The 25,869-nt window shown below is 46.4% G+C and overlaps 1 protein-coding gene across 10 annotated transcripts in view; it reads left to right on the top strand.

Moving 5' to 3' along the window:
• The window catches only part of RIN2 (Ras and Rab interactor 2), a 235,391-nt gene that overhangs the window by 196,585 nt on the left and 12,937 nt on the right, over window positions 1-25,869 (top strand). For all 10 annotated transcript variants that reach the window (XM_078056864.1, XM_036085384.2, XM_078056865.1 and 7 more), the window contains 3 exons: window positions 4,365-4,437; window positions 9,805-9,896; window positions 13,124-14,263. In XM_078056864.1, coding sequence (XP_077912990.1) covers window positions 4,365-4,437; window positions 9,805-9,896; window positions 13,124-14,263 — 1,305 coding nt within the window. The remainder of the gene's footprint in view (window positions 1-4,364; window positions 4,438-9,804; window positions 9,897-13,123; window positions 14,264-25,869) is intronic.

The raw sequence follows: 25,869 nt of genomic DNA, 5'->3' as shown, positions 1-25,869 counted from the left end.
AGCCTACCCTAGGAGCCTTGGTTTTCTTATCAGGACAATGGAGTGATCGCAGCATCAGGGAGCTGTTAACGGTTTAATTAAACAACCTGTGTGTGCAAAGCGTGCAGCCCACTGCTTGGCACATGGCAGGTTGGCTTTCTTGTCCCCTTCCCAGTTAAGTAGAGCATGGATTTGGTTCCTAGATTTGCTGATGACTAACCCACAGGACAAGCCAGAGCGATTGGGCCTTTTTATGGGATGTCATGCGAAAGCATGTGTCTGCACATCTTTGTAAATTACCCTTAAGCGGACGTGTTCCCTCCAGACAATCACTGTTCAGTCGTCTGTGAAATGCAGCTCATCAGAGGCAGAATCCAGCCCTCAAAAAATCAACCGGCGGAAGTTTTGAAGGGAGAGTGGTGGCTTTGGTTTTCTTCTGCTATTCGGTAATCCCTGAATACGTGAAGTCTCGGGAGGCCACGTTTTAAATATAAAAGGGGACACACAGTGCTGGTGTACTGGCAGCCTCCAGGAAAGGATCCGTAGTGTCTCTGTGCCCCAAAGGGGAAGGCTTCATTGACAGCACACGTTAGCAAGCTGAGGCAGGAGAGGTGAGTTTGGAAGCCCAGCGACTCTCTCAATAGCAAGACTGAGACCAGGACATTTGCTTGCTTCCCAATTTCCACCTAAGCAAGCCTCAGTCCCTGCATTTGAAGAAAACGAAGGTACTGAGGTTAGTTTAAGGGCAAGGAAGAGATTATACTTAGCCCAGAGTTCATAGTCTTCCTGAACCAAATGGCCTTCACAGAGTCTAGAGGAGACGTTTCCAGCAGAAGTAAAACCTGCCAGCCTCTTTGTGGCCAGCCTCAGGTTCAGCTGTCAACCTGGGCCTTGAGATGTGTTTCCTCCAGGCTCCACAAGGTCACTGATGCCCGGAAAACCTCCACGAGTGGTCAGTGACCCTGGCGCATGGCTTATACCAGTGTATTTGCATGAGGAGGTAATCACAAGATAGATTGCAAACCCTCCATTCCAAAGACAGTGGATCAAATTTTAAGTGAGGGAAGGCAATGCTGAGGTGGCTTTTGGAAGTTGGCTAGCCAAGAAGTGATAGATGTAAGTGGTTTTTACATCCCTTCTAATATCCAAAGTGAAGCATGATAAGTTAGCCTGGAAGCCCCCTCTTTGTCCCCCTACAGTAAGCACAGTTAGTGTTTGTACTTTAAAACTTTCTTGGTGTTCATCTCAGATTCCTCCCAGCTAAAGATTTTTCCTCTTGATTGTGTCAAGACTTTTATCAATTCCCTCTTCCCATCCAGGGGACTTACAGTGCTTGAAAAAGCTGGTCTGAGCAAAACATTCCTTTGTAACTAGTTACCACAGATCTTGGTGCAGCCATGATAGCCCCTTCCTGGCCAGGGCCTGGCTTCTCTATGAATGGAGGTGGATTGAGAAAGGAAGGGCTTGCTAGGAAAACAGATATTTTGTCACAACATCTGGACAGTATGATTTAATAATAAAGACCAGCTCATACTTGTATAGACTGCTTTCACATGAATTACTCCATTTTTAATTTAATTGTATTGTATTGTATTGTATTGTATTGTATTGTATTGTATTGCATTTTTTTAGGTAATAAACAGATTTTACTTGCATAACTGGCATTATGACAATCAAGCCTGTAAGACTAGAGGCAAAAAGAACTGCACATGAGTACTATACTGTAGTCATAAAAGTGGCTTCCCACAGGGGGACAGGTTAACAGTTCTGACGCCACTATACATGTATACTGGACTTTATGAAGTAAATGGTGGCAGATGGTGGGAGGCATGTTTCTCACTGTTGGAGGGTAAGTTACAGATAAACAAGCGCAGGAGGCTAGAATGATCCACATGGTAAGGATTAGTGTTGGATCATCAGTAAGAACTCAGGTTTCTCTTGATATTGATACAGATGGTTACATACAGGGAATATTTGTAGTTACATGTATTTACACAGGTTACTATACACTCATATATTTGGTCTGTCAGCTGAGAGAATAACACCTAAAAGAAGCAATACCCCAGGAGGAACCAGCACACCTAATGCCCAGATCTTGGTGTTTGCTTATTTGTTTACTTTTATTTATTTATTTTCTTTTTACTTAAATTTGACGTGGTTAACATACACTGCAATATTGGTTTCTGGAGTAGAATTCGGTGACGTATCACCTACCTACAATTACTCCATTTCTTAAAAATTTCAGTTCCCACTCCTACCCTTCTGGAAGAGAGGGAAAGTACTATTCTTGTCCATTGTACAGATGAGAAAACCAAGGCTCAGAGAGGTTAACCTACCCCACATTGGCTTCCTCCTACTCAGCTCGTGAAATCATGGTGCACGTGTATGTTTCTGTTTCTGTCTGTCTGTCATGGTGCACGTATGTTTCTGTTTCTGTCTGTCTGTCATGGTGCACGTGTATGTTTCTGTTTCTGTCTGTCATGGTGCACGTGTATGTTTCTGTTTCTGTCTGTCTGTCATGGTGCACGTGTATGTTTCTGTCTGTCATGGTGCATGTGTATGTTTCTGTCTGTCTGTCTGTCATGGTGCACATGTATGTTTCTGTTTCTGTCTGTCATGGTGCACGTGTATGTTTCTGTCTGTCTGTCATGGTGCACGTGTATGTTTCTGTCTGTCTGTCATGGTGCACATGTATGTTTCTGTTTCTGTCTGTCATGGTGCATGTGTATGTTTCTGTCTGTCTGTCATGGTGCACATGTATGTTTCTGTTTCTATCTGTCTGTCATGGTGCACGTGTATGTTTCTGTCTGTCTGTCATGGTGCACGTGTATGTTTCTGTGTCTGTCTGTCTTGGTGCACGTGTATGTTTCTGTTTCTGTCTGTCATGGTGCACGTGTATGTTTCTGTCTGTCTGTCATGGTGCACATGTATGTTTCTGTCTGTCATGGTGCACATGTATGTTTCTGTTTCTGTCTGTCTGTCATGGTGCACGTGTATGTTTCTGTCTGTCTGTCATGGTGCACATGTATGTTTCTGTTTCTGTCTGTCTGTCATGGTGCACGTGTATGTTTCTGTTTCTGTCTGTCTGTCATGGTGCACGTGTGTGTTTCTGTTTCTGTCTGTCTGTCATGGCGCACGTGTATGTTTCTGTCTGTCTGTCATGGTGCACGTGTATGTTTCTGTTTCTGTCTGTCTGTCATGGTGCACGTGTATGTTTCTGTCTGTCATGGTGCATCTGTAGAGGCATAAGTGCGTTTGCGGGTGCTACAGAGATACTAAATAAGCAGAGACAACATACGCACATAACAGGCAACACGAATGAGGATATGGAGTGTTATAAGAGGGAGAAAAATGCATCTGATTGAGGAACAGAGGAAATCTTCACAAAGCCGAGGCTATTTGGAATGTTTTTGGAAGGATGACTGCCTGAGTGGCATTTTGGCCGACACGGCGTGAGGAGTGGTTGGCAAATACATAAATATCTGAAGTCAAACCACTCGCTGTCCTGCCATTTGGAAGATGTGCAAGATGGCTCACCGTCTTGCCAGCACATGGTCGCTGGGAAGCTTGTGCACTTGGTGGTGGTGGTGGTTGCGGGTGGGGGCACTTGAAGTAAATGGGGTTTAGAATCTTCCCTACTGAATTTATGCCAAAGCTAATTTCCTGGAACCTTGTGTTTTCCTCCAAGCTTTGTACTCCTTTTGCCTTGTGTCTTAACCAGAGGTGGCCTGTTTTGGAAGAGAGGAATGTGACCCAGTAGGTCCACCCAAGGAGGGTCAAGGGCAGTGGGGGCTTTGGTGTTTCCCCAGCACTGTTGTATGCTCATGGCCTCTCGTGCTGACCTGAATGGCCCCTTGTCGCCTGCCCAGCTTTGTGTTTGAATTTTTTTTTTTTTAAGATTTTATTTATTTATTTGACAGAGAGAGACACAGCGAGAGAGGGAACACAAACAGGGTGAGTGGGAGAGGAAGAAGCAAGCTTCCTGCTGAGCAGGGAGCCCGATGTGGGGCTCGATCCCAGGACCCTGGGACCATGACCTGAGCCAAAGGCAGACGCTTAACCAACTGAGCCACCCAGGCGCCCCATGTGTTTGAATTTTTTAAAAAGATAGTTGTGCAATTTGAGCCCGTCCTGGTCTTGTTTACCAAGCACTGGAGCCTGTGCTCCAAATGAGTCAGGGCCTGAACTTCTAGGCCATGGACTCTCTACTGGCCTGTTTCTGGTGACACACATCCCCCCCACAGCTGGTTCTGATAAGCCGCACAGTAGTTGGTTTGAGAGCACAGTGATGGTCCTACATACACAGCGGACAACACCAGAGGGCCTTTCGTTTCCCAGAACAATGCTCAGGGACACTCAGCTGGTTTCTGAAATCTCTTTTGCAGCCTTTTCCCTGGAAGGCTCAGGAATCAGTTTTGCGGATTTATTCCGGCTCATTGCTTTCTACTGCATCAGCAGGTAAGACTCTTCACCTCTTATGATTTCAAGCACCTGCTTGGTGCATGCAGTATAAACAGCCCCGGGGTTTCTTGATGAAAGCGGGGCAGAGGAGTCTGGGAGGCTTGCTGCCTTTTAGATGTCCCTAGAAGGATTGGCAGATTGGCTACTGAATTAAAACAATCACCAAGTCCCCTCTGCCAGGCTTAAGATCAGAATACTACCCTGGCCCCTCCGAATTAATATGCCCGTGTCTTCAAGCTGTTCCCATGGTTCCTTTCACCTAAACCTGTCAAGCAGGGGAAATACACACACATGTACACATACACACACACACAGAAAGGGACCCACGATGCAGACCTCTAACATTTAAAGGTCCCTGATAATGTTTCTGAAAACTCTCCAGGGGATGCAGTTCATGCTAGAAATACAGGCTCCGTAAACCAGCCCATAAATCTTACATCACTGTCCTATGCGCCCACTTGGTGCTCATGCCCTTTTTGTAACTAAAGCAACTGTGTTAAACTAGAAGTAGTTCAGCCCCAGATCACCGTGTTAGTAAGTGTGGGGAGGCTGTGAGTTGTTGAAGGCTCTCCCCGTTTCTTTCCTTTCTAGCCATCAAAGTTTGTCAAATGGAGGGTTCGTTTGGTGATTCAGAATCCATAGTCTTCATCTGCAGAGGCTGACGTTGCCTCCATGTAGGGCCGCAGGGCTCAGTTGGCCCCCTTGGCTTCTCTGTGTGCCTGGTGCAGCCGATGGAGTGCAGACAGGCATGCGTTCCGGGGTTGTTTCCAAAGGTCATGTCTCCTAGCCATCCCAGTCTGAAATGGAGAAGCTTATGTGGGGTTCCTTTCCTTTATATTAATTTAAGGATCAAGTTAGTTCTCAAAGACGGAGTTAGATGTTTGTTGTACCTGTTGGGCTAGACCCTCCCAGGGGCAGCCACTGAGCTGTTGATCCCTAGATGTCACCAGGCCGGCAAAGCCACACAGTCAATGGCCTGAGGGTGGGGAGGCACTTTCAGTGGGGGCATCCGGTGCTGAGTACCCGGAGGAAGAAACCAAGGGGCTTCATCTAGAGTTGGACCCAGTGGGCAAGAGCCCTTGGCCTATGTGAGGATGAGTATTGGCTGCCCAAAGAGAACAAAAAGCCAGTGCAGAAGCCCCCACTGGCCCCAGGAATCTACACCTGGTCTGGTTTGAGGCCAACCAGTTCCCAAAAGTGAATTTCAACACTAACATGTTGATCAGAGGTGAAGTTGGCCAATGCTTACTCTTCAGAGTTGGCTTGTTGACTGTCCTGTTGTTGCGAAAAATCGTTACGCTTATAAAGCAGTATTTGGCAGCAGCACCCAAAAGATACCATCTCTCCCCTCAGTATTCATGACACTGGTATACCTGCTGTCCACGGCTGTTTGATGGCTGAAGGAGGTAAAGCACAAGAAAGCCTTCTCTACACTACAAAGTACGATACCAATATAAGGTGCTGATGGAAAAATCCCCACATTGACATTTTGTGATCAGAGAGCCCTAAGATTCATTTTCCTATTTTTTTCCCTCAAAATGCAAAAGTTCTTCATGTTTTTGTTTCTCCTCTAATGCTTTATATTACTCGTTTACCTAAGTCAGTGTTCTTAGGCATCAGTACTTGATTTGACCCAGTCTGACCACAATATTTTTGAAATGTTCTAGTTGGTTACTGGTCCGTAAATGTATTCACAGAGAAAAAGTGGTTGGGTTTTCAGCCCCAGTGTCCCCCAGAATGCATATGCACAGGTGCACTAGGCTAGAGAATTCATGAATCAGTCAGCATGTGGCTTGCCACATCAGGAAGGTACATGAAGAGTCAGGCTGAGGACACAAATGAGATGCAAACATTGGCCATGAATTCCTGGTCGCTCCCTGTCACTCGGCATCCTCAGTGTCATGGAGAGTGCTGCCTCGCAAACTCTTCTGCACACTAGAATCACCTGGAATCTTGTTAGAATGCAGGTTCTGATTCAGGGAGTCTGGGGCAGCGTCTGAGAGTCTGCTTTTCCAACAGTCTCCCAGGTCATGAGGCCAATGCTGCTCACAGTTACACTTTGAGTAGCAAAGGGCTAGAGGAAATAATAATTCTTCATTATCACTGATTAAGTATAATGATAATTTCAGGGGCTTTCTTTATAGGTGCCAGGTCCCATATATACACTATTTCTAATCCTCGTGGCAACCGTGGAAGACACCATGGCTCAGAGAGTGGGACACTTGCCCACGATCATTCAGTTAATATGTGGCAGATACTGGATTTAAACCCAGGCCTGCCTTGATGCTAGAGCTCATATCTTGCCACTGTACAGCGCCCCTCCATGGACCTTGGGGTCCAATGTACCTGGGTTCCCAGCCCCACTTAATTCCACATTAGCTCTGTGAGTGGGTGCAGGGACCTCCGCATTTATGCTATCCTGCACTCCTGATCCACGGAATGGGAGACCTCAGAGCTGTGTGGGTCCGACGTGAGGTACAGTGCTTGGTGCAATAGTAGGTGCTCACTAGTTAGTCTCCTCCCCTTTAGAAACATGACATTAGAGCAAAGGTTCAAAAGTAAATTATGTGTGTCCTAAAACTCTTGAGTGAAACATTTATACCTAAGTTGGCTTTATTTTGTCTGCTACGTAGGTTTTAGAATCCGGGCTCCTTTCCTTAACAGGATAAAGTAAGAGGGAAGCGACTGTGTGTATGTGTGTGTGTGTGTGTGTGTGTGTGTGTGTGTGTGTGTGAGGAGATGCTATGTTTTACCCTTAGCTAGTGCAGTGGAAGAGGACTCATGCGCAACATCTAATTTTCCAGGAGATCAAAGCGGAAAACCACCCATTAGTGAAATACAGGCATGGTTTCCTGTCATACGTGCCCTTAAGAAAAACCAAAACCAGCCATGTGATGTTTAGGCTCCAGGTACTGCATTAGGCAAGGTAAAAGCTTAAAATAAACATAGGTTGGTTTTGTCATATGTGGCTTTCCCCCCAATTGTCTAAAGAAAGAAGATTTTAATTAAGTTTGTACAGCCATAGAAACATATATTTATATGATGCTTTGGTGTTACAAAGTTCTGCTTCCCATTAATCTTCCTTTAAGACTATAGTCTGAGTCATTGCCTCTCCCGGGTCGGGCAGCAGCTATTACAAACGCTGCCATCCCCTGAGGCTCCGCCTGCTTCATCCAGAACAGATGCAAGTGGACAAGAAGAAGGAGGTGTTCACACCATTTGGAGGCAGACGAAAGGGTTCCTGGAAATGGGGTGACCCAGGCTTGACAACTCAGGAAAGAGCCGCCTCCTGACCGCCAACCCCTAGTATTTATGTGAGCAGTATATTAGAGGCCATGTGACAAATCACATTGTATTCATGTTTTGCTCTTTTCATTGACCTTAGTAATTTGTTATTCATTGTCAACAGCTTCAGGGGTTCCAGAATTCTCTGGTCATCCAGATTTAATCTGATTCAGTTTAGAATGTTGCCTAATCTTACTGTAAACAATGAGTTGTTTGGGATAGTTATTCTCTTCAATGGAAATTTTCACAGCATCTTGTGTAGACAAAATACAGGCAAAAGCTCTACATTTTGTCCCTCACTTACTCCGCCTCAGCCATGATGGCCTCCTTGCTGTTCTTCATATATGCCAGACCCTCTCCCACCCCAGGGCCTTTGCACCTGCTGCTCCCTCTGCCTAGAAAGTTCTTTCTTTCATGGTTTACCCCCTGACCCCCTTTAGATCTTCAGTCAAATGCTGCCTGCTCATGAGGCCTTCTCTGGCCAACTCTCACTGGCCAACTCTCAGTTGAATATTCTTTGTTATTCCCCTTTTGCACGTTTTTTAAAAATCTGTGGCATACATCCCCTTCTTGTGTATTCTATGAACTGCATATTCGTTCATTGTCTTTTGGTGTCCACTGGAGTGAAACTCCATGCAGGCAGGCAGGGTATTTTGTCTGTTCGTTCTCAGCACCTAGATGATGTTGAATGAAGGAATGAATTCCTTTTTTTTTAAAGATTTATTTATTTATTTGAGAGAGAGAGAGAGAAAGAGAGAGCATGAGCAGGGGGAGGGGCAGAAGGAGAGGGAGAGAGGGACCTCAAGCAGACTCCCCACAGAGCGCAGAGCCTGACGCAGGGCTCGATCCCAGGACCCTGAGATTGTGACCTGAGCCAAAACCAAGAGTTGGCTGCTTAACTGACTGCGCCACCCAGGCGCCCCTGAGTTCTTTTTTTGTAAGACCAATACCACCACTGAAAAAAATTTATTTTTGGATAAGTCACCATTGTTATTGCATATTCATTCATTCATTTATTCGAAACATGCTTTCTCCCTGTCAGTATCAGGCAAGGCCTTGTGTGAGCCCTGGGGAGCGGGGAATCACCAATGTTTATCCCTTGTATATGAAAATGAGCAGATGTTTGTTAGGTCTGCTTTTGCCCTTTTGGAGAAAGCAGGAGGTCATGGTCCATGCACTTACTGGTGGTGACACTATTCACTGGCCATGGAAGGACCCTGGTGGCAGCTCCACTCAGCTCCTTCCTGTTGGGCCTTTTGGTCTGTGATGGTGGGTGCGTGTGTTTGCTGGTGCACACATGATCCCATGCTGCTTGGGGGCAGGGTTGTTGCATGAAGTCATTTCCATTTGCCTCCCTACTCAGCACGGTGCAGGGGCAGCAGCAGCAACATCGCCTGGGAGCGTGGCAGAAATGTCCAGCCTCACCCAGACCTCCTGAATCAGAGCGCGCAGTAAAACAAGACTCCCAGGGATTCGTGTGCACATTACAGATAGAAAAGCACTACCTTAAAACAAGAGGAAGTTTTGTCTCCAGCACACAAAGCACAACGCATGGGCTCTAGCTGGAAGATGTCAAAGTAAAACCAACAGATAGTGGTGGAGAACCTGCCGTGTGTAAGGAAGTGAGATCATAAATCTTGGTTTAGGATTACACAGTCCTGTTCAATGAGTTGGGGCCCAATGTTTGGAACATGCAGCAAATGAGTACATAATGTTTTATGTGTATATATGTAAGATCCACCAACATAAGGATTCTGATATTAACGCTAGATACATTTCAACTACCCCGGGAAGGAAATTTGGTCCTCGCTACAGATACCAAAACCAGTCAGCCTGTCATCTCTCAGGTTGTCCCGAGTGTGTTCCTAGAGTCAAGAATAGTAATCCTGCGGTCCCGTCCCCAGTAAAGACAAGGCCTGGTTAGGTAGGATGTAGTGTCTCCTTAGGACATTTCAGCTGAAGCTAAAACATCTCCTTAGGACATTTCAGTTGAAGCTAAAACATCTCTAGGATGGATATGCAAACAAGAGATAGAAACAAGACATATAATTACAAATATTCTCTCTTTTGAAAAATCAGGGACGTTCTGCCGTTTACCTTGAAGTTGCCTTATGCCATTTCAACAGCCAAGACTGAGGCTCGGCTTGAAGAACTAGCCCAGCTGGGACTAAGTAAGTGGGTGCCCCTGCCCAGGTCTCTCCTGAAATGAATCTATGGAGCAGAGTCAGTGTTAGGCTGGCTGGTGATACACTGTTCCATCGAAAAATAATCCCCAACTCCGTGGCAAAACGTGGCCTGCAGGTCCATGAGGTCCCTGAATCACACCTGCTGAGAGTCTTTTCCTAAGTCAAATATTGAACTGTCTCTCAGAGGCAAGCCCTCCATTTGCCTGGGTCGCCCGGGTCACCCCCACATCTCCCCAGTGACTCCCGTCAGGTTTAAGCTACCCTAAACGTCCAAGTCCTAACGGAACACAAACTTCTGTAATGGGTCGTGTCTTTCTTTCCTTTCTGCAGCATCCTACTGGGAAAGGGGGTGCTTGGCAGAAAGGGAAATAGCGCAGCACATCTCACGTGCACGAGTTTTGTTCTGAAAGAACACACGGGCATTGACAGCACTTCTGTGCTTTGGGGAATTTAACCGTGCAGGCATCTCAAGTAACATCTGTCTCACTTCCTCTCTTGTTGTTCAATTTCAGTCCTGGTGTCCTGGGTCATGTCCCCTATGCTGCCACGCATCCTCGCTCTGGCCAGCTGGGCACTGGCTTCCCCCTCCTGCCCCTTTGCCAACGCCCCTAAACGCAACATCATGCTTCTGGACAGTGGTTGACAATGGATCGGGACATACATTTCACCCAATTTCACTTCCTTGTGCCATTGCCATGAAGAATCTTTGTGGGTTTAACTCTGGGGGGGGAGCTTTCCCCCTAGATTGAAAGGGGAGATTCTCTTAAGATTTTCAGGACTTCAGTCTTCCAAAAGAATAACAACCAGGCCATAGTAGTGGAATGGAAATTTGAGATGCTGAAATGCAAATACCAGGGCTCCTAGGACCCATGAGACGCCTGGAGATAGATTCAGACTCCCTTCTCAAACTTAGATTGCTTCAAAAGAATTGCTACATGTGTCTGAGGCCTGTCTGATGGGCAGTTAGGTAGCGGGATTGGGAAACCGATTCCTGGTAAAAATACCAGGGTAGGATAATGTCCCTGCTGAAAAGTTACGCCATCTCTTGCAGTGGAGTTTCAGACACCTTTGGAGAGAGTTTAAGACATTTCTTGAATTTAAGTGAATATAACCAACTAGATTGCAGGCCTCTTGAAGACCTGCTCCAGGTCTGTTTTCGATGCTGATCTCCACCCACAGGAACTCCTGGTTCTGTGGCCAGCGGGCAGTGCCTGCTTCATGCCGGGGCTGAAGGACTGAAGTGTCATCGTCAGCGCTTGTGTCCTGCAAAGATAAATGCAAAATACCTTGTTCTCGTGGCCACTGACCAGAAGCAAATGAGGTCTAATTAATATATACTCAATTTGTAATTGTCAGTGTACACATTATTCATTTTGTGAAGAGACAGCACTTTCTACAACTCTGTTCGTCATTTATTTGTCCTTCCAACAAATGTTTCTGGAGGATCTGCTCTGTGACAGGCTCCACACCAAGAAGTCAAAAGTTAATAGTGTCCATCCCTCTCCTCCCCCCCACCCAGGTCTGTAGTCCATATGGGAGAAACAGGCACATGGGCGATAAATGTACTAAACCTTATAAAGTCTGGGAGTAGTGGCAGTAAAAGCCTAAGATGGACCCAAAGGTGGTGGGAGCCATTCCACCCAGACCTTACACTTGGGCAAGGGAAATGCATATGTGGCAAGCCAGTGTGTAATTTTAAATTTTCTAGTAGCCCCATTAAAGAAAATTAAAGAGACACAGGTGAAATTAATTTTTATAATTTATTTTATTTAATGTAATAGATCTGAAATATTTCAACATAGAAGGAGTATTTTTAAAAGTACAAATACAATAAAAGCAGTATTTTAAAGCCATTAACGAGATATTTTACATTCTTTTTTTTCATCCTAAGTGTTGGAATCCAGTATGTATTTTATCCTTACAGCACATCTCGTAAATTTTCATCAGAAACACATGACCTGCATTTAGATTTCATTAAATTTACAGTTGAAAAACTGCATTCACATAACATACCCTAGTTCCAAAACTACTTAAAAGTTTGCCAGTAATCAAATTGCACATCTGTTCTTAAATTTAATTGATCGACATGAAGTGAAATTTAAAATTGAATGCCTCTGTCACAATGGCTGGATTTCAAGTGCTCAATGGCTCTCTCGTTGGACAGCACAGAGCCAGAGGGAAGGAAAGGAAGGGTGAGAGGAAGCAGGTGACACTATCAGGCATGTCTACGACACAGCGAGGACAGGACAAGGGCTTCTCCCAGTGCCAGCCTCCCTGCTGTCCCCCATGATCAGCCATTCTGGGCCCGTAGGAAAGAAACACATTTTAGGCAAACACAGCAAGACAAAGCTGTAGCAAGAGAATAAACCTAATCCAACTGGAAATCACAACAGATGACGTTCATCACCATCACCGTCTCCCACGACTTGTGTGGAAGTGTGAGCCCCGTATGTGGGTGACATAGGGCCGTAGCTGCATAAGCAATGTGCACTACTCCGAAGACTGTTGAGTGGGTGTTGCCCTAGTAAGGAGGTCTCAGATTTAGGGAGTATGGGCAGCTAACCACTACGATAAACGGTTGAACTTGAACTTAGCGTTTGCATAGGTCTGCCGTCCTTTTTTTCTGCTGATGGGTTCCATGAGTGTATTTTTCCTCCTTTTGGGATTTTAATGCTGAACGTGTAAAACCCCAAGCGGATTGTGTAACATCCCCCAGGCCCAGCTGCTGATCCGGCCCATTAAAGGGGAACTGCCAGGTCCTCTGGAAGGGACCTCCAGGAGAAGTGGCTTGGAAAGGGTGGCTTGCTTTTCAAGTAAGTTCAGTTTTTGTAAAGCAAGTCGGGGAGCCCCATGGCCTTTTCCAGGCTTATTCTGTAACAGTTCCAGTCCTTTCCTCACCTGTGCAAAGCCTGGGCTGGCTTTATATGTTGGCCAAGCTGCTTCTCAAGGGCTTTGAAGGTGAAAAGACCCTGGAGCCTTTCTGTGAGCCCACAGCTGGGCCTGGCAGCACTTCTACCCTTTCCAGTAAGGGAATGCAGTTAAAGCAAAAAAGAAAAGGAAAAAAAAAAAAACACACACACACACACCCAAGTGTGGCACCTCCCCCTTCAAAGACGTGTGTTGTCATGCAAGTGTGCTTTTTTATAATTTGTGAAGGAATGGCCCGAGAGTACTGTATTTACATTCTTGTGTTCACTGATAATGACTTTCAGATTTTTGGAGCTCTCCAGCTGACAACAAACCCCCAAACCCTCCACCTCCCCATAGGCCTCTCTCCTCAGACGGTGTTTGTCCTGCCTCTCGTCAGCTCTGCCTTATAAATGGAGTGCATTCTATAAAAACCAGGACGCCTTCGGAGCTGGAGTGCAGCCAGACCAACGGAGCCCTGTGTTTTATTAATCCTCTTTTCTTGAAAGTGCACAGCCAGGACCTCGGTGGAGGCCTGAAACGGCCCTGCACAAGGACTCCCAACGCGAATGGCACCGAGAGGCCTCGGTCCCCCCCACCCAGGCCCCCGCCACCCGCTATTAATAGTGTCCACACAAGCCCGCAGCTGTCCAGGACTGAAACCCAGGCGAGCATGCCAGAAACAGTCAACCATAACAAACATGGGAACGTAGCTCAGCTTGGAACGAAACCAACCCCCATCCCTCCACCCCGGCTGAAGAAGCAGGCTTCTTTTCTCGAGGCGGAAGGCAGCGCAAAGACGTTGCCCGGCGGCCGGCCGTGTCCCGGCCGGGAGCCGCAGCCGGAGGAGCCGGGGCCGGGCACAGCTGGCAGGCCAGGTGGGGCCCCGCCTGCCGAGGCCCCGGGGGATTGCACAAGGGCCGCCGGTCCCGAACCCCGGCCCCCGTGGCGTGGAGGCAGGCAGAGGCTGAGCGACATGAGCATTTCCACTTCCTCCTCCGACTCGCTGGAGTTCGACCGCAGCATGCCCCTGTTTGGCTACGAGGCGGACACCAACAGCAGCCTGGAGGACTGCGAGGAAGAGAGTGACCAGGAGACTATGGCCCCCCCCATCAAGTCCAAAAAGAAGAGGAACAGCTCCTTCGTGCTGCCCAAGCTGGTCAAGTCCCAGCTGCGCAAGATGAGCGGGGTGTTCAGCTCCTTCCTGACCCCCGAGAAGCGCATGGTCAGGCGGATCGCGGAGCTGTCCCGGGACAAGTGCACCTATTTCGGCTGCCTGGTGCAGGACTACGTGAGCTTTCTGCAGGAGAACAAGGAGTGCCACGTGTCCAGCACCGACATGCTGCAGACCATACGGCAGTTCATGACCCAGGTGAAAAACTATTTGGCTCAGAGCTCAGAGCTGGATCCCCCCATCGAGTCGCTGATCCCCGAAGACCAAATCGGTAAGTCCCCACGTGGTTGTTGTTGTTGTTGTTTTTTTTATTAAACACAGAGAGTCCTGTCACCTCATAGCATGGTGCATCCCGTGGCAGTTCTCTTGGCTGAAGTTTTCTCTGGGGTTCAAAACAACAACACACTCCATGCCCTCCACCCATCAGCAGGGCACGGTAGCTTCTTAAAGCAGCGCTCACCTTAGATGTGACTTGCCGGCTGCAAGCCAGGCTTGCTGCAAGTGTTTCGGGGAGCTACAGATGGAAACCCCAGAATGGTTCTGTTCAGGGGTAGAGTTTGCCTTCTGAGGGTCGGGTGCCTCCCCTGATTTGGGGCTGTGTGTGTGACACGGCCGTGTTGTGTTTCATGAAAGTGGGTCTGCGGGCAGTGCCTGAATAGAAAAGTATTTGTGCTGTCTTCTGGGAGGGTGTTTTCCTCTGCTTTGTTTGGGAAGGACACTTTCCACTGAGGGATCGTGTACGTTTGTAAGAGTGCAGCCATCACGGGTGTGCCGCTGGATGAGTTTCCATAGTGACCATGACTGTGTGACAAGTGACAGCTCAGTAACCACAACAGACCCACATCTGGAAGTCCCCTGGGACCACCATCCTGTCACCCTTCTACCAAAAGGGTAAACGCCCTGCTGGCTTCTGAAGCCATAGAATTCCTTAAACAACAGGATTTTGGAGTAAGGAAAAAAAAAAAAGGAAAAAAAAGACAAGTTTATTTTGTGTATCTTTCAAATAAGTAACATATCTGGAGGTCACGTGAAAGGTATTTTCTCCAAAGTCAAGAGGAAATATTTTCTTTATAAGCTCATCGAAGGGCTGAATTGTTAATAGTTACTTTGGCCAAGGAAAATTTGAATTTGGCAAGGCATCCTTTTTTCCAGGGCAAAGAGTGTTGCAAGGATTTTTTTTTAATTTCAGAAGGTTGACTCTAAAAGGCTAATTTCAGAGACCTCATTCACTGGGCAGCCACAGCTGAAAGAGCTAGCAAATATTTCCAGGCAGTTCCTAAAGCTAAACCCAGATTTCTTCTTTCTGATTGGGTCTGTTGAAAGTAGTAAACAGTATGTGGTAGAGCGGTCTCTCTCTCTCTCTCTCTCTCTCTCTCTCTCTCCCTCCCTCTCCCTCTCCCTCCCTCTCCCTCCCTTCCTCTCTTTTTCTCTTTCTCTCTCTCCCTGTCTCTGTCTCTTTCTCCTTTAAGTAAGTTTCAGCAGCTCTTTGATTTTCTCACAAAGGAATCAAAGCCTTGTTTGTTTTCTCGAGGTTTGACGGGGCGGGGTTAGAGCTGGGTGTTGCTGAGGAGAGAGGCTGGAAGGAATGTGCCCTTGTGGTGTGCTTGGAACTGAGAAAGGTTTCTAGGGGCAGGCGGAACAGCCATCCAGGCCATCCTGTGCCCCGTCCCACCAGAGCCTGCCTCTCAGGGGAGACCAGCTCACATGCCATATTCACAGGGACGCTGAACCGGTGGAAGAAGCTTCCTCTAGGGGAGCCCAGTGCGGGGAGCCAGGCGGGAGCTGATGTCAGCACCGAGCTATGTGGCCACAGCGCCAACCATCCCACAGAGACAAGGCTCCCGAGGGAACAAGGGCCTTCCCTTCCTTCCCTGCTGAGACTGTAAGCACCAACCAGAGTGCTGTTCCCTGGGAGGCTCTTCTGCCAGCTTCTTTGAAGAGCCCAAAGGGCTCATTTTCTCCAAAAACAAACATACACTTTGCTGCTCTGGAAGGATGTGGCTTTTAATTTAAAATCTAAGGTCATGCAGAACGTGCCCTCTTTATACTAAGGTCATGACAAGAAGGGACTTTGACATGTCTGGAGCCTCTCACATGAGCCAGGGTTCTAGCCAGGTGGTGTCAGCAGGGCCTGGTCTCACCCGTGAAGCAGGCACGGCCATCCCCTGTGGGGTGGAGAAGCAGGGCTTTGCCAGGTGGAGCCGTTTGTCCCCAGGCCACACCAGCTAGTCACTAGCAGGTGCGGCGTTTGGAAGAGGAGGCTCACCCCTTGTTGAGGCAGCTCAGACTACAGTTCTGTATGGAGGTGTGGGTGTGGCCAACTAAGCATTGCCCCACTTTTTTTATTGGCTTGTTTGTTTTGGTTTTTTAAACTTTTGCACCTCATCACATGTTGCCTCCCCCATGAAAGCATCGTTCTGTGTTGAAAGTACAATGAATGTGCTGGGCTTTTGAAATTAAGAGGAAGGTGAACCAGAGCAGAGGTCAACCTGAGAAACTCAACACTTGCCCAAATGGAGAGAAAGAGGTGACCCTAATGATCAGAAAACCGATCCCCTTCAATGTGTAAGTCACTCAGTTAGGACGCCGACAAAACACTGGACTTAGTCTAATTGTCTGTGTTTTACATATTCATGAAGTGCTCACTAGTTTACTAGACTGGTTAATACAGTCACTCCTTTGAGCCCCATAACCAACTCAAGGTTGGTACATTTATGTAGATAGAGTTCATGTTTTGCAAATTCAAGAACAGAGGCCAAAATATAAAAAGTGACTTGTAGAGGGTTTCACTGGTGATAAGTAGGGGAGCTTGGATTCAACCCAGATCTTTTCTCAGTTGTTTGCATGGTCCTACCATATCTCACTTCCTGGGAGGAAGTAATTCACTTTTAATGGATTCACTCTGAATGGATTCACTTTGAACGCCATCTCCGGAATACCAAGCCTTAAGTTGGTTCTGGACAGGTGTCTACTAATGCTCCTAAGGCTTTTCAAGAATGCCAATCTAGTCCTGTCCTCCTTTCCCACAACTTCTGAAGGTGATAGCTCTGAACCAAGAGGTGGGAACTTAAATTTAAAGCCTGCATTTACAGAATGTCCATCCTGAAATCAAGGAAGATGGAGGGGGCATTTCACTGGCTTAACCCATGTAGAATTAGAGCTGTCATTCATATGTGAAAAATGACTGTATGAGTGCATACGCGTCTACATTTAGTATCTGGAAATGGTGCTAGTCTGTCTTCTTCAGAGAGTGGTTCTTCAGTTGTCTAGAGAAAAGCCAATGAGAACACCAAGCAGCTCTCACTCACTGCCACCTTATACTCTTGTTGCAGCCCTTTCAGTCAGCACTTTCTAGGTGAGTGTAAAATGATAAATAGCCAGTCTCAAAAATAAAAAAAAAACTACCACTCTAAATGGTTGTGTCCTAGTATGGAGAATTTACATTCTGTTTAGACTACCCTTTAAAGCACTGTCAGAAAGCCCTGCCATTTCGAGGTCTTGAATAAACAAATATTAGTTGATTGACATCAGCTTCACTCTCCTGGTTGGGGAATGAAGCCAGTAGGGATAAGACATGCTGAGTTCCCAGGTGAGTCAAGCCCCCTGTTCCTTCCAGGGCCACATATTGTTTCCCTTCTGGAGAGCTCTCCACTCACTCTCATTCCCCCGTACCCCACAAAGTGGTACAAGAAAGGACAAACAGATGCTTTAACAAAACCATACACACTTTTAGGTCCTACGCGAAAGTCCAGGGATCAGTAACTTCATCGACAGTGAGGTATACTCATGACTGGTGTGTCCTACCCTGTAAAGTAGAGACAGGGTGTGACATTGCTCATTATTCTATCATAGATGTGTTTCCTCTTTGGTGAGCTTGCCCGTCATACCAGTCTTGCTCCAGTCTTTTGCAACCAATGGGAGAGATTAGTTCAAAACTTCTGATCGTGAAATCTCCACTCTGCAGAACTTGTTGCATTTTTGTGGTCAGTGTTTTGATTTTATTCAAGCAAAACAATTTTTATTTCTGATCTGACGTTAATCTTGGGAAATCCCTCTGTTTTCAAGGTTTGTTTCAAGAAAAACAAAATTTCTCCAACTCCAAAAATTTTAGTCATCCCAAATTTTCTATTTCACTCAAACTGCCCACCATGGACTGTCAGCAACCATTTAAAAAAGCCAAGTGTTTGTATTCCTAAAAGTCAATAGCAAAAAAAACAAGACAATAGTGTTCTGCTTGCTTTAATTGCTATGTACTAAAACTTGTATTTTCTCTGAAGAACATTTTAATTATGTAAAGAAAAGGTATCTTTAAAGTCAATTCATATTCATGTGAGTTTTGTTTTTTTAACAGAGGACAGTACTGAGAAGTGGTTAGACACCAGACAGCATAGCATGAATAAGAAAGGGGGCTTGAAGTGACTCCCTAGGAGTTCAGCAATTACAACTACTTTGCTTCCTCAAGCTTCAATATCTGGTGTGACTTGTTTTTTAATTTTTATTTCACAGTTTGGTTCAAGCCCTTGAGTAATTATCTGCTCCTTTTTAGATTAAGGATCATTCTGAGAGATGTGACCAGAGCGGCATATTGGTGCCAAGATGAGATTAGAACCTTGAATCTGACTTCTGATCTAGACCATGTGACCATAATACCTGCAAGGAGCGAATGGCCTTGTACAGTTAGCAAAGGGTAGAGAGAAAGGAGAAAGATTGACCTCTTACAAGATATAAAAAAAATGCCTACATTAGTTTTGAAAATTAGTTTAAATAGAAGACCCCAGCAGGAAGCACTTCTTTTTTTCCCATGGGGCATCATTTGTTGTACAGTTGTTGCCTTGGGACATCAAAAATTGGTTTAATTATATCAACTAAAAGAAGGGTCACAACCCTGGAGTTAAGGATCTCTGTTAGAAGTCCCCGACTCCATTATACTCTGTGCAAGGAAATGGGTAGCTCAGTAATTCAGAGAAAGAGAGCCCTTGCTAACAAGGTGGGAACTGGGATGGCATCACAAAATAAGGCACATGGAGATGTCTGTGCTAGAGTGTTTTCTGACTACATCCTGAGAATCTTCCATCTCAAGAGAGAGATCAGCACCTGCTGGGCAAGAAACCTCACCAGGCAAAAGAGGAATCTTACAGCGATTGAGAGCATGAGCAAGGGGCCACTTGAAAGGCTATGTTGATTGAAATGGAGGCATTTGAATCTTTAAGAGTTGGACATGTTTTCCGCTACTCTTCTCCCGCCAACAGAATGGTCCCGATTGGCTCTTACCTGTAGATGGGGCCCTCACCATCCGGGGACCCACCCTCGGGCTTGCCTTGCTTCCCCAGTCTGTCTACAGGCCAGGGCAGGAACACCCCCCACCTTACCTCTCAGGGACAATGTCCACTTTGGAGATCCTCACTTACTGGCCAGGCTCGGGGGCTTCTTTTAGAAACCAGAAGTCATAGCCCGCCCCTCTGTCAAATCCAAGAGTATGTGTTAAATGCATACTGTGTTTTTAATAGAAGCAAGTGAAAGCCCCCATAATCCCTCACTGGTGTGTGATTCTTGATGGTTTATGGAGCAATTTTATGCATAGAAGCCCCTTAAATCCCCTTAATGCCTTGGGGGGGTCCCCTTATCCTCATTTTTAGAGCTGAGGAAAGGAAAGCTTAGCAAGGTCAAGCCCGGGTGCAAATGGGACTGAACCAAATCATGTAGCGGGCTTCTCACACCACGTGGGGCGGCTACACTGCCTTTCTGGGCCATTTTATGAGGAGGGAGGAAGACTGTGGTGGCGAAGTCACCATACCAGAGGGGGCCTGCTCTCCACAAGACTTATCATCGATGTTGTTACCCTGACTCACCAAGTTCTGCTCTGTAAAATGCCGGCTCTTCCCTCCACCCCCTCCATACTCTTCTGCAGAAGCAGGACACTAAGCGCTGCCCACAGCCAAGGGATGAGGCTAGAATTCAGCTCCGCCTCCAAGGCCAGAGGAGCTACGTGAATTATTCCGAATTTTTCTGTAAGGAAGGTTGGGCTCTTCTCCACTGCTTTGTTTTGTTTTTAATATTTATTTATTTATTTGAGAGAGAGAGAGAGCAGGGGTAAAGGGAGACGGAAAGGGAGAAAGAATCTCCAGCACAATCCCCACTGTACACGGAGACTGACATTGGTCTTGATCCCAGGACCCTGACATCATGACCTGAGCCCAAACCAAGAGTTGGATGCTTAGCCAATTGAGCCACCCAGGTGCCCCCTCCACTGCTTTGGTTTTTACTGGCCTTTTACTAGAAGGTCCAGAAACCAGTCTCATGGATTTTATACATAAACTATGATGTGAATATAACCTATACTTTCCATAATGCCTTTCCTCGAAGCCCACCAAAATGAACAGAAATATGAGTGAATCACCATGCAGTGCTTGCCATCTTTATTTTGGTGGGGTCTTCCTTTAACTGATAAAGCGCCCTGTGTTATTTATGGGCTGAAGCATGCATTGCTCACAAAATGTAAAGCAAACCAGGTTACAGGACATCCCTGCAGGGTGACAGGAGACTGCAGGGATGGGGTGACTGCCCCACACTTGGGGGATGGCTTCATTGCCAGAGTCATGCTTCCCGTATTCTGCAGGGGTAAGGAGAGGAAACATAATTTTCATGAAGCCACCCAAAGGATGCGTTTTCAGTTCAATTCAGAAGTCACTTCTGGAGCCCATGCTAGCTGTGGGCCTCTAGCTAGGGACTGCAGCTGGCTCATGTGAGCACCCCCAGGTCTGGTGTTCAGAGGAGAGAGGTCTAGTTTGCTCTATGCCATGGCAGAGGTCACAGAGAACACCAGGGGCCCAGGGAGTAGGGAGGAGGCGGACAGACAAGGCTGCATGGGAATCCATGTTGGGAAAAGCAAGGAGCCCACCAGCCACAGGGAACAGCATATGGAAAGGTGCAGAGGCACAGAGGGGCCGCAGTACTATTGCCTTCAGTGAGAACATGGGTTGTTTCTTCACGAGGATAGGGAGCAAAGAAGGGAGGGCAAAGCAGGGGTGTACCCCCAGAAGCTGAGTCTTTAGGGTGGTTGAAAGCATTTTAGAAAAATCACTCCAGGCAGGGTAAGAGTCGAACTCTTTAACAATCTCTGTAGCCCAGGTACCAACCAATCAAATCAGACACTGGCCATAAACACTTGCAGGCCAGTGTGACAAGCCAGGAGGCCAGGGGTATGGAGTAGACAGACACAGAGCAGGGACAGCAGTGTGACCCCGGCCTTCCCAATTAGTAGACCAAAAACTGTCAGCGATGAACTGAAGCCACCCTTCATCTCTCGTCCCAGATGGGGCTGGGAGCTCTCCACCTGTCAGGTGGAAAGACACACCACTGCCAAAGGCACTCAGCTCGTCTGGGAGTCTGAGCTATTAGACGGGGACAGAATGAGGCTGTGACAAAACACTGGCAAGTTCCGGGCGGAAAACCCAGAGGACCAGACTGCAGATCTGCTGTCTTTGTACCTGTAGGTGGGAGGGGCTGAGGAAGAGTAAGAGGGCACGAGGGAGAAAGATGGACAGGAAGCCAGGCGGTTTTCCAATTAATTTATCAAAGCACTTTCAGTTCCCACTTCCAACCAAGTAAACCACAGTTAACACAGAAGAAAACCAAACAGGCCTGAATCATTAAACCTGGAGTCCCTATCCCAAAGTATGCACCCCGCACTCAAAAGGAACAGAGGGGGCCAGTGATTCTTGCCCATTGACTAGGGGACAGGTGCATAGGAAGTGCTCACCCTGTGGGATCTCACCCGATCCTCTCAGCAATCCCACTGGGAAGCTGTGAGTGATCCCATTTTATAGATGAGGAAGCTGAGGCCTGGAAAAGTCATCTTCTTCCCTCAAGGTCACAAAGTAGAAAACGGCTCATGTGGACTTCACATGTAACCCGAGAGCCACTTGAACACCAGGTGGTCTGCTTTTTAGGAGTAGTTGGTACAGAGGAGTAGCAAAGTTCTGTTGTGACTGCCTGGGTGTCCCATCCCAGCTCTGCTAAGACAGGATGGATAAATTTCTCAGCCTAAAGGCAGGAGCGTCTGGTGGTTCAGAGTATAAGCTCAGGCAGGACCTCTGCTGCTGATGAGCTGTGTGTGCTTGGTCATGTGTCTTAACATCTCTGTGCCTCTGTTTCTTCATACGTAACGTGAACTTGACACCATTGTGCCTGCCCCCCCCCCCCACTTACCTGTTTGATTTCCAACTGGCAGTGCCTAAGACATGCTGCCTGACACTTTCTCGTGCCCCTAGAGCTCTTGTCCAGAGCAGATGGAATGGCTGGGAGATGAATGCCCTCTCCACTCTCCCGGAGCCTGAAGGGAACAGGTGTATAAATACCTCAGCTGCCTCCCCTCTGAGTCATGCTCTACACTGTGTCTTGGACTTCCCACGGGGTTGAGCTGGTTGAGCTCCAGCTGCCCCCAGTAATAACTGGCTGCCTTCTCTCCCATCCCACTCCCCTCATCTGCTACCAGTGCTTCCCAGGCTCACCTCCCAAATGAACTACTCACACTTGAGTCCCTGTCTCAAGGTTGGCTTCTGAGAGAACCCAAGCTAAAACAAATAGGGATTATGTACTCATTTCAGCTGAAGAGTGGTTTAAATTCTAAATCTGTGTAAAGTGCGTAACAGTGCTTGCAACACACAGACACCCAGTCAATGTCAGTTCTAATCCTTAATCCAATTAAGCAGTCAAAGGAAGATAGGTTAGCACATAAAAGAAAATACCCAGCTCGTTTCACTGTTCTTGTACAGAGCCCCTTGCACTGTCTGACTTGTTGGCCCCAGCGACAGGCTTGCGGGGCGTCTCTACCACCCTGGGAGCATCATTTGACTTCTAAGCTGCGTGTGCACCTGCACAATGAGGATGGCCTTGGGGCCCGCCTCCCACTGCTGACATGAGGGTTAACATACAGGGGGGTCATACGTAGAACCCCCTCGGATGACTCCCCCTTGGAATAAGAACTGTTCAGAGGAAGCTCAACACGTTGTAGCGATTACACAAGTGTAACTTCACCATTTGAAATTTCACACAGTAGCTTCGATTTCTGTCACTTTCTTTTAAAAAAATAAATAAACAACCAGAATGCCAGAACTCAAATAAACCGAGAGGCCATGTGACCTCATCTTTTATCTTTGTCAACTAACTTTAGGTTGCAGCCTGTACATTTTGGACATTATGTCGCTTAGATTCTGGGTACTGTTAGAATCTCCCGAAGAATGCCATTTATTATTTTGTTTTGTTTGGGCCATCATTCAGGGTGCTAGTTCCTTCTCGCCTTCTGTGGGCAATGAGATGGCAGTTCAGAAGTTCGAGGCAATGACAGAGAGGTGAACCGACTTGGCCAAAGCCGCTTAGGAAGATAGAGCCGGGCTGGCTGCCAGGCCTCCTGTTCCTAGTGTTCTTTCAAAGACACGCGCCTTCTCTGGACTTCACCTTAACCTCCCGGGCTCTCACTTCCCCCTAGGCAGCAGTGGATAAGCAGGAAGTACTCAAGCTGATGCATGAGCCAGTCTTGTGATGGTTCCCTGTCTGAACTCTGACCTTCTCTGGTATCTGTGCTGTCGGTCAGAGTGAAGCAACAGAGACAGGGCTTCTGTCTTCCATTCCTGTTAAGGAGTGACCACCACACCAGAGGCCAACACATCGTACGCTTCCTATACATTATTACATTGCAGCTCATTAAGCCAAGGAGCATCTAAGCCTCTGCCATGCTCTTTACCATTTCCCCCTCACGCATGAGCCTTGGGAACAATTGATAGGATCTATCTAAATATTTTCGGAAAATTCGCTTCATTTTATTTTGGTCATTCAGCTAACATTTGGTTTCGAAAATTCAAAACACTGTATTTCAAGCAGTTCTCTAGTATTTTCTTGTCCTTTGTATGTTTGTTTGTTTGTGGATAAATGCAATTGACAGGACCAGATTTCTTGGGTTCGAATCCTGGCTCTCCTTCTTGTGAGCTGTGTGGTATTGATCTCCCCGGGTTTGTTCCCTCATCTAGAAAATGAAACACAGAATAGTCCTCCCCCCATGGGGTTTGTTTGAGTATTTGAAGAGTCGGTGTATATAAGGTGTCTGGAACAGTATCATTGTTCTCACAGTTTAAAAGATTTTGTTTTCTTGGATTTTAAGCAACCACAGATAGTAGAAAACAACAGGTAGTAGTAACTTACAAGAAATGTGACCGATCTGTTCTTTTTTTTTTTTTTCTTTCCTGGGCTAGTCCACATTCTGAAAGATTTTCTGTTCTTTTTGTTTCTCCAAATCATTTTTCCCTCTTGCTTTTTGAGCAGAATCTGTTTTTCCTATTGGAGAGAACCAGGTGGGTTCCAAATCCCTGTTATTTGAACTTTATTTTTTCTATTCTTTGTGCCTATTAAGGATTTCAGGAGTGCAGGGTTTAGGAGTAAAGTCCTAGAAAAGAATGCAAAGAGACCAGTCTTATTTCTAAATTATGATCCTTAAGAAGTATACTTAAAAAAAAAAAATCTAACACTGGTCTTTTGTTTTGTTTTGTTTTTGATTTTAAGAGAATGGGCACTGGGCAATGGATCTCAGGTTTTAACTATCCTAACAAAAGAGTTCCACAGCATCATTCCTGAGAGTGGGAATCTATGGCACAAAGACCAGTGTCCTTCCCAGGTGGCAAAGATGAGTTGCATGAGGGTCTCTGGCTCACTGGTAATGGGCCTTGTGCCCTTGTCCCCCAGGAACAGCACAGAACCTTGTGTAGATGATTCATGTCAACACTCTGGCTCAGAGATGACCAGGCTCACCCTGAGGTTAAAAGTTGCCCTTGGGATTCAAGGTAAAAATCTCAAGCTGGTCTCCAGTTGTTTTCCGTTGGTTTGATTTATATGGAATTATTGTAACTTACATTCATAAAATGTACAAATCTTAACTGCTCAGCTTGAAAGATTTTCACATATGAGCACACACAGGTAGCCCCCAGATCCAGACATAGAACCTCTCCATCTCCCCAGAAGGATCCTCCCACAGCCTCATGTATTCCTAGGGGTGACTGCCATCCTGACTTCTGTCATCATAGATTCAATTGTGCCTGCTTTTGAACTTTATATAAATGAAATGCTAAAGGAGATACTCTTTTATGTCTGGCTTTTTTCACACAGCAGTGTATCTCTGAGATTCATCCAGTTGCATCAGGAGCAGCAGTGTGCTCTTTTCCATGGAATGAATCTTCCATTGTCTGAATTCCATTTTCTGAATTCCATTCTACGAATATATGCTTCTCTCCATTCCACTGGGATGGGCCTTTGGATGGCTTCCAGTTTGGGGCGATTATGAATCACGCTGCTATCCATGTTCATGTACAGTCCTAATTACTGATTGGCATGACTTTTGCCCCCCTTGGTGACCTCATTCTAACAGGGTAGTGGTCACTTATAACCATGAATGGGGCTTGTGTGACCTTTAGATAGAGAGGAATAAACAGGTGAATGTTTTTAAAGCGCCTTGACCTTGAGAATTAAGAGATCATTTACTTTGGAAAGCAATGTGATTGTTTAAAATAGTTGTGCAGCCTCAAGCAAGCCATTAGACGTCTCTAAATCTCTGCCCCCTCATTTGTAAAATAATATTAGTATTTTGCAAAAATAAAAGAGTTGTTGTAAGAATTAGATGAGCTAATAAGTAAAGCACTTACAGCCTAGCCCAACTGAAAGCTCAGTGTCAATTGCTATCATTGGCCTTTCAATGTAATGATCATTTAGGGTAAAGTCAAAAATGCTGTAACGTCATAGGGTTTATTAACACAACAGAACCAATATAAACCAAGTAGTTCGTTTCAGTGCCAGATGTCAAATGAAAATGTTTATTCTGTTTTTCTTCTTACT

Source organism: Halichoerus grypus, chromosome 10, assembly GCF_964656455.1.
Source record: "Halichoerus grypus chromosome 10, mHalGry1.hap1.1, whole genome shotgun sequence".
NCBI classification, from domain to species: domain Eukaryota; kingdom Metazoa; phylum Chordata; class Mammalia; order Carnivora; family Phocidae; genus Halichoerus; species Halichoerus grypus.
This window is presented reverse-complemented; position numbering and strand designations above follow the sequence as displayed.